The sequence below is a fragment of the Cariama cristata genome, unplaced genomic scaffold, assembly GCF_000690535.1.
Source record: "Cariama cristata isolate BGI_N322 unplaced genomic scaffold, ASM69053v1 scaffold547, whole genome shotgun sequence".
NCBI lineage: Eukaryota > Metazoa > Chordata > Aves > Cariamiformes > Cariamidae > Cariama > Cariama cristata.
The window spans coordinates 34,671-53,596 of record NW_009624707.1 but is presented as its reverse complement, the minus strand read 5'-3'; the positions used below and the strand labels follow the sequence as shown (position 1 = coordinate 53,596).

General features: G+C 38.0%; 1 protein-coding gene across 1 annotated transcript; it reads right to left on the bottom strand.

Moving 5' to 3' along the window:
* Positions 1-3,339: 3,339 nt before the first annotated feature.
* On the bottom strand, positions 3,340-10,296 carry LOC104164048 (catenin alpha-3-like; the record flags this gene model as incomplete). The annotated part of the gene is made up of 2 exons (XM_009703262.1): positions 3,340-3,606; positions 10,033-10,296. Coding segments are annotated over 2 exons (531 nt in total), but the record flags the coding sequence as incomplete, so codon positions are not given.
* Between the last annotated feature and the right edge of the window lie 8,630 nt (positions 10,297-18,926).

Sequence of the window (18,926 nt, the reverse complement as noted above, 5' to 3'; positions counted from 1 at the left end):
TGAAATTCAAAGATATCCCTTAACAATATACGTCTATGAGTAAAATTCAGAGAGGGTAACAATAGTACACAAATAATTCCAAAATACCAGAATAATAATTGTTGCTTTTCAGAAGGATTATAAATATATTTGCAATTTATTATATGTCTGAATTACTTCATGAACAGAAAAACTTAAAGCTTCTTAGAGACAGAGTGGGTCTTTATTAATATAGAGAACATTTTGCTTAACTTTCCATTGCATCACCTCACTGTGATACAGTCTTTGTGAAAAACAGCCACTTACATAAAAGGCAGTATCTGCTGAAAAGATGTTTCTCCCAGCTTGCAGTAAAAACTCTGAATTTTATCACTGACACCAATAGGCCCTTGATTTCACTTCATGTCCCTAAGGCTTATTAGAGACACTGAATAATTGAGGAAAAAAATAAAACAAATTTAGGAACCAAAAAAGCTGTATTCCTTATACTGTTTCAAATAGTTAGGGCTAAATCCTAAGTTCCTGTACATTTGTTTAGGCACTGAGGGCTAGTTTCAAAAGAACAGACGATGCAGAACTTACACAGAATTTAGATACTCAAGTCCTCAGCAATGATCCTGTCGAAGCTAAACGCTTACCAGGCAGGCCACGTCTACCATCAGCATGAGACTCAGGGGCTTTAGAGATCTACTGGATGTTACATCAGTGTCAGTGCAGCTCATAGAGCTTCCTGGTAAACCAGCTGCTAGAGAAGGATTTGCAAAGGTGGCACTTACTCTGTGTGACGTCTCTGAAACAATGCAGCTCCCACCAGCAACACTCAGATACAAAAAAGCCTTAAGAAAAATAATCAAACCTATATGCTAGCAAGAAACAACAGAAATATACCCAGAAAAAAAATATTTCAAGCAGCTGACTGCAACAACTCATGAAAGTGATTGAAAAGAACTGAAATGACAGTGGGTAGGCTATGTTTTATGAACCATACACCATCAGGACGAAGACAGGAGCAAAAGCATGCCCCTTGTGGATAGTGGGCAAGGAAAACGTTCCACTCTCACATACAAGCTGCAGTACAGAGCCTCTGTGCACAAACACACCATGAGAACATACAAGTAAACTCACATGAAGCATCACATAGACAGTGCAATTGCTTGTGAAGTACGACAGTGTTCCCAAGGAGAGGAAGGGAATCACAACCTAGTCCTTAAATTGTACTATGTTAACAAATGGCTGGAGTAATTGTTATGCTTATTCGATTCACAGTCCTAGCTTATTGAAATTATTAACAGAAAAGCCCAGAAGACAGTGATAAATGAGCACTGTCTCCTGGATCCATCATCTATTCTACAGCAAGTTAGAGTTGTGAAATAAACTAACTGACACCTGATAATCTTCTCATTGAAGAACATATTTAACCCAGCCTCAGTAATAGCCATAAACTATTCTTGGTGAGAGCTTTCCCATTGCAATCAATATTAATTGTATAAGCAGACCAAGAGCACTAAAAGAAACTAAAAACTTTAAATTAATTCCTGTCATTTAACCCTAGTATAACACCTCATACCTTTAAATCTTTTGTATTTCTTCCTTTCTGCTTCCCTCATCTTTGCCACTTTGTGCAGACACTGTGTTCTGCAGCAAATTATATGACATTTCCCCTTTTAGCCATATTTAAAAATAGCTGCTTCCTGACTTTCTCAAGTCAGTGGAGTGGGTTATGTATTCTTCTTTTCCCCTCAGTCTGCATTATGTAACCCTAAAGTCATGATTATTTCCAAAATAGGAAAGATAATCACAATTTTCTTTCAATAGTCCAAGAATTTAAGACCATTTGACTTACAGTCATGTAGTTTTACTCCTGCAAGATACAGAATTCCCATAAGGCTTTCTTGTGACAAACCCATAGTGATCTTTTGGACTAATATGGGTTGCTATACACCACATCTGCATCCTCCCTTGTGCTATGGCTACCACAGGTGAGAATCATAGAATCACAGAATAATTTAGGTTGGAAAAAACCTTGAAGATCATTGAGTCCAACCGTTAAAGGTTGATGCCTTCCCTTATTAAACCTTCAGCCATTTAACAGCATACCTGATGACCCTAGAACAGCTATCACAATGGACATCCATTACAAGAAGGTATCAAGGACTATTCCAAGCTAACCAGAGCTGAAGAAATCTCACATAGCTAACCCAGCTGTAAAGCACCACCAGAGAGGTTCAAGAATTATGTGGCACTCAACAGAAAATGCAGCTAAATTTTGAGTAAAAATATGAAAGAATCTTTGTCTGTATAGGGACTGAAAAAGCAACTTGAATACACAGAAAATTAAATGAATCAGCCGTAAATTCCACCTGCCTCCCAATAAATAAAGAGAAAATATCAAAGAGCACAGTATCTATGAAATGAAAAAACATCTGATATGCATAGATTATCTTAGTCCCTACACTTCATTATACTAATGACAATAGGATGAGACAAAGAAAACATTAGAACAGCTTTGGATTGGGTTAACTAGTATGACTTACAGAATAGGAAGGAATTTCAGTTTCCAAAAAAAAGAAATAAATAGCTGTATCATACAATTATCCCCTCAACATGCTTGATTAATCATCTTACGGTACCTTTACGGATAAGAACAGTAAGTCTACAGAACACGTTTCCAGAGGAGAAGCATGGTATTAACACTGTGTACCCATATTAATAGTACCCGAGCCTCCATTGTTTTATCGTTTAACTGCCAGAAGAAAGAAGTGCCAGGTCCTTTCTTTAAATTTAATAGTTATTTTTAAAACATAATCAAACTATATTTCTTTTCAAAAATTCACAAATGAATTGGTCTATAAGCATGCCAGACGACCAGATTTCTGGATTTACCGAACAGTCCTACCTTTCTAATTTAGCAATAAAGTAATTTTAACACTTGTAACTTGGTGCTCTTAAACAGGTCAAATGTAGTGGTGTGAACACTCTACTTTAAAATGATACTAACAGATTACTTACGTTTTAACAGATTATTAAATTGTTGCATTCTACAGGAACAGAGATTACATTTTAAAATTCTGGTCTAGGAAGTGACATTACGAAGAAATTCTTGTTGCTAGCATGTGAAGGATTATGTCTGTTCTGTACTAGTGACAATTCACAATAAGCATAAAATAACTTAAACATGTCTACGTTGTATCTGTAATACAGCATTTTCCACAGATTGTATGATATGATTATTACTCATTCTGGAGATCCGTATTCAGTGTTTGTTTAGATTTCTCTAGAAAAATGTTCCTTTCAACCTTTTAAAGAGCACGTTGAGAAATACAGGTTAAACTCTAATTTACACTAATTATAGGTTAAATTCTAATATACACTAAAATAGGCTTTGAGACACATTAAAAAAAGGAAAAAAGTCTGGTTACCTACATTGTTTATGTATTCAGACAGCAGGTCTTGGAGAGCTTGGCGGATAGCATTGCATTCAGCAATGATGCGTTCTCGATGAAAATCGCGTGTGCAGGAAGAATCAGCTAGCAAAGCCGCTCCACTGATAATAGCTTCCAGACGTTTCTCTAGTGATGGCCTTATTTTCTCTTCATTCACTGCGAGAGGATCCAGGGCAATTAAATTCTGGAAAACATCAGGAATACAGGTAAGAAAAGTCAGCCCAATTAAGTTGCTGCTTTATTTCATACTTGCATGAACTATAGTGACATTACGCTTCCTAGACTTGCAACTAGTCCTTTACCCTTGAAGCATCCAAAATACTTTTGACCATAGCAATTCTTAAAAAGAAGATATGTATCTTATACGAAGCTTGTAATGTCCATGTACAACTATGAAACTGTGTACGAGTTTACTAGTCAGTAATATTCCATGTTTTATCTAAGTATCTCAGACCAGAGTCTCAGCTTTGTTTGCAAGTGGGGTTCAACACCTCCAAAATTTAGTCTTTTAGAGATCAGTAGGACCTCTGGATTTAACACGAAAACAGCAGTGCCAGCTTACAGCTGAGAATGTTAAATCAGATTACATGAGCAGTCTAGTTCTGCTCATCTAACACAATCCCACGCTGTGGCAGAAAGTCACTGCTGCTATCTTTACCCGGCTGAAAATGGGCAAAGATCAAAATAGTAGCAATGGTCTTTTCAAAGGCCATAGATATAAGTGTCCTTTTGCTTTTCACTAGCTAGGCTAAACAAAAGCACACAACTCTTTTGGCATGATAAAATTAATTACATTTGCCTGTCAAACAAATATTCCAAAGAGAAAGAAAAGGAGAGGTGGTATTTTCATGAAGTGTGAAAGTAAGTACATTTGAGCTTCAGCATTTAAAGAAATCCAAACTAGTAATTTTCCATCTAACTGAACATCTGAAACAGTGTCATTATGGTCCAGATCACCAAGCCTATATTCCACATAAATCCATTCACCTGTTACATCCATATGTGGTTCCAAGCTTTCAGAAGAAATATTAAACAAGAAAACCGCACCATATACCCTGAAGTGGAATTTGGGTCAGGTAAATCAGAACCTATCAGTGCTTATCTGATACGTACCGGACTACTTTTAAGCTGGAGAATTTTAATTATTTTTTCAATTTAGATTTAATATCACAATTTCAGGTACTGTCTAGCTTCGGCAATTCTAACAGTAGTGAAAGTGGTTTATTAGAACATCACAAGATAAAATCTTAAACAGCTAGGAAGGGGGACTTCAGTCACCTTGAAATTTTCTTGTTGGTTATTATTAACATTCTCTTACACGTTAGGTATGATTTAGGGAAAGGAAGACTTTGTTACATGTTCTATCCTCCCATCTTTTCTGAAATATACAAGAATTGTTTTGAGACAGCTGGGAGATTCTCCGGAAAATCCTAGAGAAAAGTCAGACTTTATCATCTGAATATTTCCAAAGGAAACCCATGCAGGGAGTTTCTGCATTACTGTGTCATTCAAATGGAAGCATGTATTTCCCAACTTGCAGGATCAGTGTATGTTTCTAAACATTCCACCTCCACTACTGTTCTATTGCCTTGAAGTCTTCCATCTCATTTAAAAGTATTCTAGTTATTTAAGCAGTTTCAGCACTTCAGCCCCATACTTACTATCTATTAACACACATAAAACCAGTGGACAATGAACCTTCTTAAACAACCCTTGTAAGAGCTTCTGTGGCCTAAATTTCTAGGTTTATGTTATACTTTGCACCAGAAACTGGGACTACATGAATTATAGTCCTCACATTTCCACAGACAATGACTAGAAAGAAAAGGTACTAGTGAATTTCCGTCTGTCTCCACATTTTCTGTGTTCAATTTGGGGATTTTCATACCACTGCAGAGTACCACAAAAAATCAGGCCAGTGCTACTGCTAGTACAATTTTCTGTTGTCTATTGTGAGAGACAATAAAAAGTCTAAACCTAAGTTTATGGACTTGTTTCAGCAAGTGACAGGATAGACAATTAAAATGGTTTATGGGTTTATGTCAGGTTTTTATGTGCATCCAGCAGATGCAACCATTGATTAAGTTAAAGTATTAGCTATGTATTTCTAAGCTCCTGGATTTTCTCAAACCAACGTTCACCTATCCAGACACATACAACATACTGAAAAGGAGTTCATGTGCAAGCAGAAGGGAAAAAGATTAAATATTTTGAAGATTAAAACCACAGATATTTGTATATCCATAAAAGTAACATATTAACCCTATTTGTATCTCTTAATTATTTCCTAAATGAAAGACATAAAAAATTTGTTGATCACGGACACATTAATCTCACGTGCAACTTTGGAAACAAAGCCAAACTGGGATGGAATGATACTCGCAAAGACAGAGCAAAGGAAACAGGCAGTCCACTATTTTCATCCTCTTCTGCAGACGTAGAGAAGTTGGAGCCAGTTAAGAATTACTTGGCAGTTACAAAAATTCCAACTTTTGCCCTCTCCAAGAAAGAGAGAAGAAAAGCTGAAGTTTTGCCAGGGCCTGGTAGACACAGCCATGAAGATTAAAATCCAAAAGAAAAGAGAGCACTCGGACAGAATGAAGATGGCTTGCTCTTCTACACTGAAATACCTCCATATACCCTAACGTCTTGTGGGCAGTGGATGGAACCAGACTAGCTCTCCCAGGCAATAGCATAGGAAGTAATTTTGCTTTTGCAGGCAATTTCTTAATTGCCAATGCCTAGAGTCAGGCCTGATAGGAGCAGTAATCTAGCTCTTAACAGTCTCATCAGAAGTCTTCCTACTACAATTAAAACATTAAGACTCCTATGTCCTTTTCTATAACAGCTGTTTCCAGAGAAGAAAGGAAATGTACCTGAAGACACTTTTCTGGAAGGGTGAAGACAATAAGACGCCATTTGTTCACAAGGATAACTTAAAGACACGTTAAGACTTTTAGTATAGGGCATCCATTTTTTCCTAATTTCTTCTCTTTGCTGAGCTTCCTTACAATAGTGAGATTATAGCTGAAGGCAAAGGAAAACTGCCCTCAATTTACCTGGAGGCAAGCTAAGTTACTACATGTCAAAACGCAACATGCATTGCAGGAAATTAGGGAAATGCAGTAAAGGAGATTGTAAGGAAGCGGTAAGAAGTGCCATTAAGGACACTGAAATGCAGGAGAAATTAACCTGTATCAGCTGTCACCTAAGTAAGAAAGCATAACTTTAAAAGCAGAATCAAAATAGTTCTCAGCAGTAGGAACTGTGTTTTCCTGCATAACAAGTGTTCAATGACTGCATTATCTAGGTCTTCGTTACTTTGGTTATATCCAAAGATATAAAGATATAGCAAAGTTAAAAATTAAAAAGCTTTGACTTTAGTAAGTAGCATATTAATACAGATTTGGAGAACTGCATAAAACTAGTCATTAATGTTTAAATATTTATGCTTAAAAAAATATAATTAACTTACACAAAAACAATAATTTCAAACTAATGTTATATGTGAAAGACTCATCCATGATGATCTTGTAAGAATGACAAGGGAAGGCATTCTAAGATATAGTCAGTTTCCAGAGGTCAGGACATACATTTCTGATGTGGAAGATAGGTTTATTTGTGTTAGAGGTTTGAAACTCTGTCTCACTCATTCACATTACAGTCCTTAACAACCAAAGCGTTCTCTGGTATCTCACCCCTGATGGAGCTGTGCCACTTGGTCACTATTCACTGGCGCAGCAACTTTACTGTTGTGCTCCTGTATCTCAAGAAAGCACCGACTTTACTGTTGTGCTCCTATATCTCAAGCAAGCACCCTCAACACTAGGTTATATGTACAGTGTCCACCATAATGTAGAACACACCTGCGAAGTAGAATATTCAAGTGTTACTATAGAAAGAAACAGCTTCATTGATTGTGGAAGACTAAGACACACCTGAAGGGTACAGCCAATTAGCCATTGACTGCCTTCAAATCTCAGACGAAAAGGGAGTAGAAATACCTTACTTTACGAGTCAGTTTGCAGAAAGTTCATGCAAAGATGGACAAATAGCACTGGCAAAAATGGTACTACAGTTCATCTCTAAATTAAAAAAATATCTAGGCAATAATAAGCAGGAAAATATGACTTAAGATTCTGCCCACAGATTAAATTCAAGCAATTTCATCAAATAGTTATGATCAGTGCATCTACACAGAAAAGACAATCCAATTTCCAACCTATCAGAAGACACCAGATATGCAATAAGCAGTTTTGGGGTTTTACTTTAACAGGGCTAAACAGTGGTTAGCCACCTGAGTTCTTAAGCATAAGTGAGCATTTAAAAGGAGCTATTAGGTCCCTGTTTTCTCCCTCATTGGTCTTCTGATCCATGAAAAAGAGGGTTCATAGATATCCAGAAATCTGGTTATATTTCCTGACCTTTAGAACTGATTTACAGTATTTTGACATCTCATACGTAATTGCTTTGCTAGATAGCCATGGTCATTAAAGGACCACATATCAGATAAACAGGCTGACAGAGAGTCAGTCATGCAAGACCTGTATTATTTTGTGAGAAATCTCTTTACATTCAGAAGATGCAAGATCCGTGAAAGTCATTAGATAACCTGCACCTACACGCTCTTTTAACACAGACCTTAACATGCAATTAAATTGTTAACATTACAATTGTGTGTTTATTTATGAATGATAGTTATATGGAGCCTTTAAGAGGAATTCTTGAGAATCTACTGATTTAAGAGTTAGCTGATCTAATTTTACTGGTGGTTTCCTCACCTATAAATCTGCAATAACTTTCACACTGCCAGCACTGGCAAAGGAAGAACGACATTGCAAAACATCTAGATAGTAGATCGTTGGGTAAGCTCCATGATACATTTCCACACTATAAACATTTAATGAGATTTGTTCCCAACAGACTATTTACTACATCAATCTATTTCATGGTACTGCATTTGCAACAAGAAGATAGAGCAAAGGTTATTTCAGGTCCTTAGCCAACAGAACTTTCTCCACAGAAAGAAAAGCGCAACCATCTAATTCATAAAATCATTTTCAGAAGTTAAATGCTCTGTAAATTGTGCCTTATCTAACTCACACAGCTTCAATTCCCATTTGTGTTACCTAGGTAAAGATATATTTAAAACTCCATAAACAAATGGCTTTTTCCAACAGTCAGACTTCTATGTTCTTACGTTTCCAAAAAAACCCAAATTCAATCCAAAAGACTTTTTTTCTATTTTGTGATTACCACAAATGTTACATTGTAAAATAAGAATTAATTTAATTACTTTTAAAAAAAAAAATCATTAAAACGATACTGCTCACATACAGTCAAGATGAATTCATCCGCAGTCAGAAGATGTAATCCTTTTCCCAAATTTTGTTTAAAAATTTTGTAAGTAAAACAGGTAAATAATAGCTCTCAAAGTACATACTTTGTCATTCAGTTTCATTTTAACAAATCATGTATTACTCTTAAATGTTCCTTTTTTCTTCTTCCATTTATTAAGACAATAGATTAGAAACTATAATTTTAAAACCCAGTCTGAGAAGCAAGGAAGGATGACATGTAACGTGCAATTGTAGTCTGTTCCTTTGGGAGGAAAAAAACCTGTCAGATTCAACTTTGCGCATGACTGAGAGGTCTGTTTTCATCAATAAACTGCCACTACAAGATGTGTGTCATATTTCAATGTATTTCCCTAACCTTCTGTGAAAATTTTAAACAAAATCTATCATCAGTCATAACACCAATTCTCCTGAAAATGTATCAACAATAGTGTTCTGAGGCTGAGATCTGAAAAGTCTTAGAATTTACAACCAAAAAGATCTATATTTGCAAATGTGTTTAGAAACTGTCGTTCCTCTTGTTGATCCAGGCCTACATTGGTTACATCAGATGAGGAGCATGGTCTGTAATCTCATCTGCAAGAGGTCTTTTACCATTTTTGGCAGGACAATGGAAAATAACACTGGTAAGAGCCACAGCAGCCAGGAGAAAAAGGGAAAGTTCCATACAAAAGCTTAGGATCAGGTCAGGAGTAGAGAAACAATTGACTTTCTCCAAGTATTTGCTTAAATAATGGAAGTAGAAATGTAGAATTTGTGAAAGCATATTGGTTATGTCACTTTATTTAATGATAAGCAGAAAACATAATTAGGTTTCTAAATCTTTCAATTAAGTTACATAATGATCCCAATGACAAGCACTTCCACTTGTGTTGTACTAGTTCAAATGCAGTCAAGGCAGCAGTGATTACCATCATCTGATAATCACTGTTATTTGTAAACCAAACTCACAGGTTCTGCCCACTTATTCAAGGATGTATCTGTCTCCATCATTAGTGACACACTTGGAGCTAATTCTTCCCTGCTGTTCAAAGGAAGCCAAATATTGAGCATACATGAAGACTTAATTCCAAACTCTTTTGAAGGAAGTGATCCTTCCCCATGAAATAATTTATAGTGATACTATTTAGACTAGGACTAAGCAGAGCATCAATTTCTAATACCTTTAGGTCCATCACTTACGATAGCAATAGCTAATTTAAAATAAACAAACCATTTTTCCAAAAACGTTGCAGTCTCACAGGTTTACGTACCTCAAGCTCATCAAGCGCACTTCCAAGAGTGGCTGTGTGAGATGTAAGTTGTCCCATTTTATTTCCAACTCCTTGGGAAGCATTAGAAATTACATTGAGAGCATTCTGTATTTCATTGCAAACTGAATCCTTGCTGGCTGTAAGGGATGCAACATCTGAATGTTCCAAACAAGCTGAACATATTGAATGTAGGAGAGAGGAATTTTCCTTCAGGGATGCACGTGCTGCAGCAATTTCATCTCGCTGATCGCTAGATTTCAAGTCCTGTCAGCAAAAGAACATTGTTTATTTCCAAAAGCACTTCAAAACTTCAAAACTGACAAGTAATGTATAAACAATTTTTTTTCTCTCTCTACTCTGTTTAAGGAAACATTGAGTTAAATTCATCAAAGATTGTGAAAATGGACTACAACAGTACTTACAATTGAATCATCTTTATATCACGAGAAATGAACAAAGTCTGTGTAAAACAAGCCCAATTTTTATTGCATCTTATAACCAGCACCATGAACTGTCCACAGTTTGCTTGCTTTTAAGCACGGTTTTCCTATGTGAAAACCGGCCTAGACATTAGCTGTCTTTCCTCCCAGACATGTCTTTCTTCATTAGCAATAGAGAAGGACAGAGGTGCAGACAGGGTTAAACAAGGAACTCTGTGATTGTTGCATCTAAACAAATTTCCTGTGTTTGCTTCCCTGCCCCATCACCACATGTCTGGAGCACACTGACTACAGAAAGGAACAGCAGGTCAGGGATGAGAATCCTGTATTCCTGGGAAATGGGAAGTGTGGAAGGTGTGGAAATGGAAAAGGTGCTTGAGAGAAGCCATCCCTGTGAAGCGCTATACTGCCTGTTTCTCCTCTCTCCCTGCCATGTACACACTTAAAGCACCCAGGGATCTTACCACGTTCCTCCTGGGCCTTCCTTCTCCACCCAGAACTTCTTGAAATCCTACTGCTTCCTGCCAGCCCAGACAACAAGGAACATACAGCTCATCAGAGCTGTCAAGCCAGATTTAACTGTTTCTAGGAATCAAGCTCGGGAGCTGTTATTTGGACAGCTGAAAGTTACGGACTTTGGGACAACCATACAGTCAACATCAGGATTGTAAGGAGCCTCCTGTCTCATCCTATTTTACTCTAGACATTCTCCCCACTCTCTTTCTGCATCTCGTCCCTTCAGGAAAAAAACCTAGTAGATATTTGCAAAATGGCTCCGGTGAAGGAGACAGTTAAATTCAGGGGAAGAATAAAACGAGGAAGAGGAAATAGCACACCAGAACAATAAAAGCCTGTGGCACCAGCTTCAAATGATGAGAAGAGGCACAACGAAAAATGAACAACAAAATGCATAGAAAACGGCTCGCAGCCTGCTCTAAAGCAAACTGAAGTCTTTCTAATTATTTTCCTTTGCATTGCATCAGGCTTTATATGCATTATTTACAAAAGCATCACGGTATCCACTTCTCACAGCATAAAGTTTATAAGTTTATGGCTGAAGAAAAGAACATTCAATATTAAATGAACCAGCCCTATGTTTTTAAAATCTCATTTACTGCCATATATGCATTGCACATGGGATTGTATCTTACTTCCTCAGGCTAACTTGGAAATCTCAGAGATACAGTAAAAAACAAATGAACAAGAGAGAGGGGGGGGAGAGAGAGAGAAGTGGAGCCTTAAACAGAAGCAGGCCATGGTTTAACCAGCTGATCATCTGAATTAGAAAACTGAGTTCTTTTCTTGGGCACATTAATACTTCACATATTTTTACATTTTCAATTAAGCAATATATAAACGAATCACCACTGCGTGGGACTGGCTTTGTTGCCTAGTGTGCTCAAATCCAAACATTCACGCACCTCTAACCTTCGTAAAGCATCTGCAATTTATCCAGTGCACTCTCAGCAAAAAGTGTTATTTGTTTTTAAACATGGACTCTCATTCTAATTAGTGAATCTACCTTTCCTACAATTAAATTACAAGACAATAGAATGCCCTTTTTTCTCCTATGCTGCAAGGAAGCTACAGACCTAAAGACACAATGGTAAGTCAATACTTCAGTCTACCTGCCTTCTATTCTTAACCATTTCTTCCTTTCCTGCATCATATGCAAACAATCAAACTCAACAGTCCTTCCAAATGACTTTTTCCCCTCTAAAACAGTAGTCTAACCAGGAACAAGAGGTTCATAAGAAATCCAAAACTGGCAAGCCAGTAGCACAAAGCCAGTAACAGCAAGTCAATAACATGGCATCTGGAAACATGTCCAGAAACAGACAAAAAAAAAATTAATGTGTTAATGTTTTTAAAACACAGAATGTTTTGTTTCACACAATATTGTGTAAAGTTTCAGAATCTGGGTATTGTTAAATTCACTTATGAAGAGCCTCACTATTGTTCAATAACACTTAAAAAAATAATGCTTGGACCCATGAAATTCATCACTACTTTGTTGTTCAGTTGTGAACCTTGGAGAGCCTCCAAAGAAGCTGTAGGGCCATTGTTCTTTTCCACTTTGATGAAGAATTCATCAAGATTTTTCATGAGAACAGGAAGAGACAGCTGATAATCTTAGCCTGATCTTCTGCACAAATGGGCCAAAAAGCCCTACAATTGAGTGATTTCTCTGTCAAATCTTTGCCTACATGAATTAGCAGAATAACGTAACTAGTTCTCTGCAGAAGGAAGTTAGTCTCTACAAACAGATTGTTAACCTATCGTCCCAATTCCTTTTTTACTTGTCAAAGAGAATATACCACTATGAAACATAAGAAAGCAACACTGAGAAAGTATACAGCACAGGAAAGACATGGACCTGTTGGAGAAGGTCCAGGGGAGGGCAACAAAAATGATCCGAGGGCTGGAGCACCTCTCCTATGAGGACAGGCTGAGAGAGTCGGGGGTGTTTAGCCTGGAGAAGAGGAGGCTTCAAAGTGACCTCAATGTGGCCCTTCCAGAGGCCTATATGAGAGATGGGGACCGACTTTTTAGCAGGGTCTGCTGTGAGAGAACAAGGGGTAATGGTTTTAAACTAAAAGAGGGTAGATTTAGACTTGACATAAGGAAAAAATTTTTTACAATGAGGGTGGTAAAGCACTGGCACAGGTTGCCCAGAGAGGTGGTGGAAGCCCCATCCCTGGAGGCATTCAAGGTCAGGCTGGATGGGGCTCTGAGAAACCTTATCTAGCGGGAGAAGTCCCTGCTCATCGCACGGGGGTTGGACTAGATGACCTCTAAAGGTCCCTTCCAGCCTGAACGATTCTATGATTCTATGATTCTTTTACGTTACCCTTTGATAGACTATATCACTTGAGAACTACGGACTGTTAAGACCCTCCTATGAACTATCAAACCATCACAGTTCTAAACAAGTTCATGGACATTGTGCTAAATTTGAGTGACTTGCATACCTTTAGACAAGTTTCCAAACAAGACCATAGGCTTTTAAAGATCTGAGCATTCGGAGTGTCAAATCTGACTGCACTGAAAGTTGGAATCAAATAGGTAGTCTGTATGTCTTGCCCAAATATACTACATTAACTTTGGTACAGAATGCAACAAGACAACTTGTTACTCAAGCATGCAAAAGAATCATACAGGGAAAAGTATGTACCTATAGGATTGAAATATCTGTGAAACATGGCACCAGAACATGACGAACAAGAGCACACAAGCTATGACTATGGTTTTTGTTACTCAGAGATTGTTCTAAGTACGGATGGATCATCTTCCACCTGCACAGAGGCAGAATACAAATAGGACTACAGAGAAGAAATTTTCCAAAGCAGTTCTTACTACTAGTCTCTTCATACCATAACACCCAAGCATCTGTAGTTCATCCAGCGACATTACTGAGCTTCAGTCTATTTTTCTTTTTCTTCACAGCTTCCCACTTTCCCCTTATTCCAACTTCTTTTTAGACTAGTGGACTATTTGCACTGGTCTGGAATGTGTTCTTCCATACTAAGTCAGCAACTGAGCTCTAGATATGTCATATGAGAGCAGCTGAGATCAAAGATAATCCTGTCTCCAACCATTGTCAATCTAAGAGGCCCAGTACAGTGATACTTCCCCAGGCTGCTGTCACAGCCCCCTCCAAGATGTATTATCATGTCTTCCTCATAGCTGGTTGTTCCTGATAAGAATGGAAAAATAAATGAATAATCACATCCCAGCTGTGGATTGCTCCTGCCAAACGTGGTGAATAGACAAGAAGACTTCGAATGGAAAACTTGAAAACTATCTTCACAATTAAGCTTCGGTTGCACTACTTCAGTAAGAAGAAGAAAAAAAAAAAAAAAAAAGAAAAAAAAATCTGTTCTTCGCCACACTTAATACATTTAAGGTTTGACAGCACAATACACCAGAAAGCCAGCTCTTGTTCACTGAGTATTCGTACCAGCACAACTCACAGGATTCAGGCAGCACTGTGGGTATAATCACAGTGCCATATTTTGCACCAGCTGCAGTCAACACGAGGTTCACAAAGGCAGCTCCAAATAAAGCACGCTGCAGTCCCCTAGCTCACTCTTTGCAGAGACAGATGCCATCGAACTGAGTTCTATATCCAAGAAAAACACAGACACACAAACCCCCACAATTTCATACTGCTATGGGGCTGAGGCACAAAAGCATTACTTTTTATCACAGCTTAAACTTGGGCTTTAGCGTTCAGCTTTCAGTCAAAAGTGACTACTAAATTGTGTGTATTTGCTGAATCAAAGACAATAACAAAGCTCAAACTCTTCCAAGTGCGTTCACACACACTGTTTATCTGGGTAAGGCTCCAGTTTACATATTTCATAAGTACTGTGTAGTCTTATCCAGTGGAAGAAAATTTCACAGACAAGAAAGTGAAAAAGGTCTGGGGTTGATACTGATTGTTACATTGCCCGTCAGCTGTGTCAGTTCTTCCAAGACAGCACTACTTTCACACAGTTTTAAAGGCTTATACCTGTGGTCAGGGCCCTCAGAGCACCACCAGGCCTCAAAGGCCCTGCCCAGCCTCAGCTGGGGGCTCCATCCACGCCTCACCCTTGGGCTCTGGAGCCCCAGTTCTGCTCACTCTGAGACCTTCAGTCCCTGTCTGAGCCATGTTGTAGGATACCGGACTCCAGCTCAGCCACAGCTGCCCCCCTGCCTGGCCACGGGCCCCCCGATCCAAACCTCAGCCCACAGACCAACCTGCTGAGCTCAGTCCTGCCCTGTCACCATGGTGCTTCCGAGATATCACTGGGCTGTCTCTCACCTGGTGACCCTCACCAGGCCTGACCCTCAACCTGATCCACGGACTGTCTTCCCAGCTTGTTCTCTGACCTGCCTCTGACCTTACAGACTTTCCTGATGACCTGGACTCTTGGTTGAAGCCGGTTACCATCCCCTGGCATGCCCGGCTCGCCTCAGTGCAGGGCAGTGGGACAGGGCCCTGGCTGGTGAAGTCCCTGCCTCAGAGAGCAGCCAGCCCTCGCTGCACCCCCAACAATACCTTCTTCTGAACACCTAAGCATTTATCATCAGCAGGGATCACCTGTTATAAACTCTGTCATAAAGCTGACCCTGCCTACTCTACAAAATGCTAAGTTTACAGAAGTTGAACAGCATGACTCAACGGCCTCTTTCCTCCACGTTAGGCTTTTAACTATACATTGGAACTGATGACCTACCCAAGTGACTTTAATCGTACAAAAGACAGACACAAACACATATTGGGAAAAACACCTCACTCAGGATAATGGCTTTGTTAGCACAAATGAAACATCACTAGATCACAGAGCTGTACTACACTGACCATAAAAGGCCACTGAGAAGGTATGCCAGTAAATTCAGAACAGCACTGAATCAAAGGAATTTGTTTAAACACACCTTTGTGCATTCCTCATTGACTGAATCAAAATCCTGCTGTTACCTCTAGAAAGCAAATTATTAGATCTTCCAGTGTCACAGAGATGGAAACTCACTGGAGACTCTTCTTAAAAATATCTTATCTGCTTCTTCACAGAGAAAGCATGTATTCTCAAAGCCAGTTTGTTCACATTTTGCCTTTTTTTTTTTTTTTCAAATACAGAGGTTTCCAGAGATGATTCCGGTCCAAAGAGGTAGATGAAATAAATTAACAGTTACACTCCAGAAACATAAATTTTTTTCCTTTCTCATTTCTCTTCTCCGATAGACAGACAATGCTGAAACACTGACAATCACCAAAACAACAGTGTTTGCAGGCACCACAGAAGTAAGCCATTTTAAAAGATGTATCTTATAGATTGACCAGGTCTGGAGACAAAAATAAGAACCTATCATTACAAAGCAGCAACACAGTATGTGCTTGATTTTTCTCCAAGCTAACTTTCTACTAAAAAAGTCTTAACCGGCCTCTAGATTTATTTTTCCTGACTTCAGAAGTCATCAGCAGTTCTCAGTGTCTTGTGCTAAGCTATACTACAGCATGTATACAGAGCACATAAACACCATATACACACACACACAAAATATACATACTCTGTACAGCTATAAACTGTAGGCAGAGTTTGTTTGCATCAGCCTTATGCATGAATATACAAAATGTGAAGTGTTACAATACAAAGCCATGTCAATGTTATCATAGGACTAAGCCTTAAGTAATACCCTCTTCCTCTAAGATGACTCTACATTGTCTTTGTCAAACTATAACTTTAAGTCAACTTAGAGCAAGCAGGAAATAGATTTACAGGACTGAGGATCCCAGTCAAAGTGAAGCCTTCCAACTTTCTGTATCTGTACCTATTTACTATTAATCATACTCAAACTGATATATAATACCACAGAAAAACAAAGCTACTTTATATAAAGTATCAAAAACTGCCCATGACTGGATAACATCCCAGCTTTTTAAATTTACTAATGTTTTTCAGGAATTTGCTGTTCAGCTAGGGAGAATACAGTTTCTTTTGATGATTGTTGCATCAGATTGCAAGTACTGCACAATATTCTGTGTGTCTCATGCTTCAGCAACTTCTAGCCCAGTTACAGATGACAGAGCAATACCTTGCTGTCACTTCTCTATCCATTATTTCAGGATTTGGTTCCCACACTTCTAATATCCTGCTCTGTTACCTTTCAGTCTCCTAGATGAAGTAGCTGATTTTGAAAGGTAGCAAAGCAATTTTTCTCTGTAAGAAGTAATGTAAGAATTTTTCTTTAAGTCCAGCAATCCTTTTTCTGCAAACATATACCACAATACATTAGCTCACAAAGGTTTTCTCCTAGTACAGTTATGGTCACATTTGTCATCAGTGAGCTTGCCTGGAACTAGAGCAGGAAACATTCATCAGTGAGAGGGCTCTGAAGTTAGGAACCTCCAGAAGGTCTTATCACATCTTGAAGAGAAGGAGATGGCTAACAAAGATGTGAAGGAGAGGAGGCGAGGAAAAAGAGAGGGAGGGAATAAACCAGACTTATAGATTATTTTAAAGAGAGGAAAACAGGAAATGGGGGAGATACAATACAAAAAAGCGAGAGTGAAAAAGTGTAAGGAAGATTAAGATGAAGAAATAGTGGATGGGAAAGAACCAATGATATTCCAACCCCACTTGATTCTGAGCACTTGAAAATTGGATAGCCAGTGCAGAAGCAACCATAAGTAGGGCATCAGCAGCCTACAGTCCCCTCATGTAATTTAATGAGTAAAGCAGCAATCTTTTCTTTGTAAAGAAAAAAAAAAATTAGTAAAGCAGCAATTTTTTCTTTGTTAACATTTCTACCTAAGGACTACCTTCTCTTTACGTTGCTGTCAAATGTAGTTTAAAATTTTCAGAAGTCCAGTGTTTTTGTGGCATAATTTTCTTTTCCTATCTGAACTTGCTTTGTTTTCAGTGCTTAGCCCTTAATGTGACACATTGTATCATTACAATGTTAGCTTGACCTCTGTTGTTTAAAATTCCATCTTACACTTTAAACTAAATAATCTGCTGGTTAACATCCACCCTTGAGAGAAAAGAGCTCAGACACTTACACATATTTCTGGCAGTCAAGATAATTTATAATTTAATGTAAAGCTTTAATATGAAGCAATCTATCACCATTTTCAATAGACAAGGAATTTGTGCATACATGCCTAAGTTCAGAAGATATGTCAAAGCAGGGCCTAACTTTTTTCATAGGAGTAAAGACACCTGAAAACTGACATTTGTGAGAAATGACAGGTTAAAACTATTATGTAAACATTCATACCAAAAAACCCCAAAGTAAAACACGTCGAGCAAGACTCAATACAACAGCTTTCATACTGTACTTATCTAGTTATTTCAAAGGTATGCGAAATATAAAGTATCAACATTCATATATACTACAATGCATAGAATACACCTGTTCGAGCTCTCAGGAAATATTTTGGCCTGGAATTTTTTCAATGGAAGGCGATTCATTGAAAGATATGGCAGAATGACAGTTATCCATAATTCATTATTTCTGCAATTGTATTAAATTCTCATAATACCATATGTGATTATTTTTTACTTGCTTCTTTTTTGAGATTTTAAAATTAGAAGGGATTTGGGGATATTTACTAGATTGAAAACTTGTTTCATTCTCTGCCTTAGTGGTATTAGGCTACTTAGAAACAACTGAAGTAAAACTATTAGTAGTGGAAGATCCTGTTACATGGTCCACTAGCATTATCAAAGATACATAGTTTAACAGATACCAAACAAACAGTCTTTTACATTTAGCCTGTTCTAGTTTAGCCTTCTTTTTATGCAAATGATCATGTCTAAACTTATTCCATCTGCCACAAGAGTTCAAGATCTCTTTCTCCAACAAATCAGCTCAAGTTCTCCTAGGTACATGTTTCTCCTGGTCTTGAACAGAGCACAGTTCAATTTTCCTAGATTTAATATACTCAACAAATATTCATGGCCC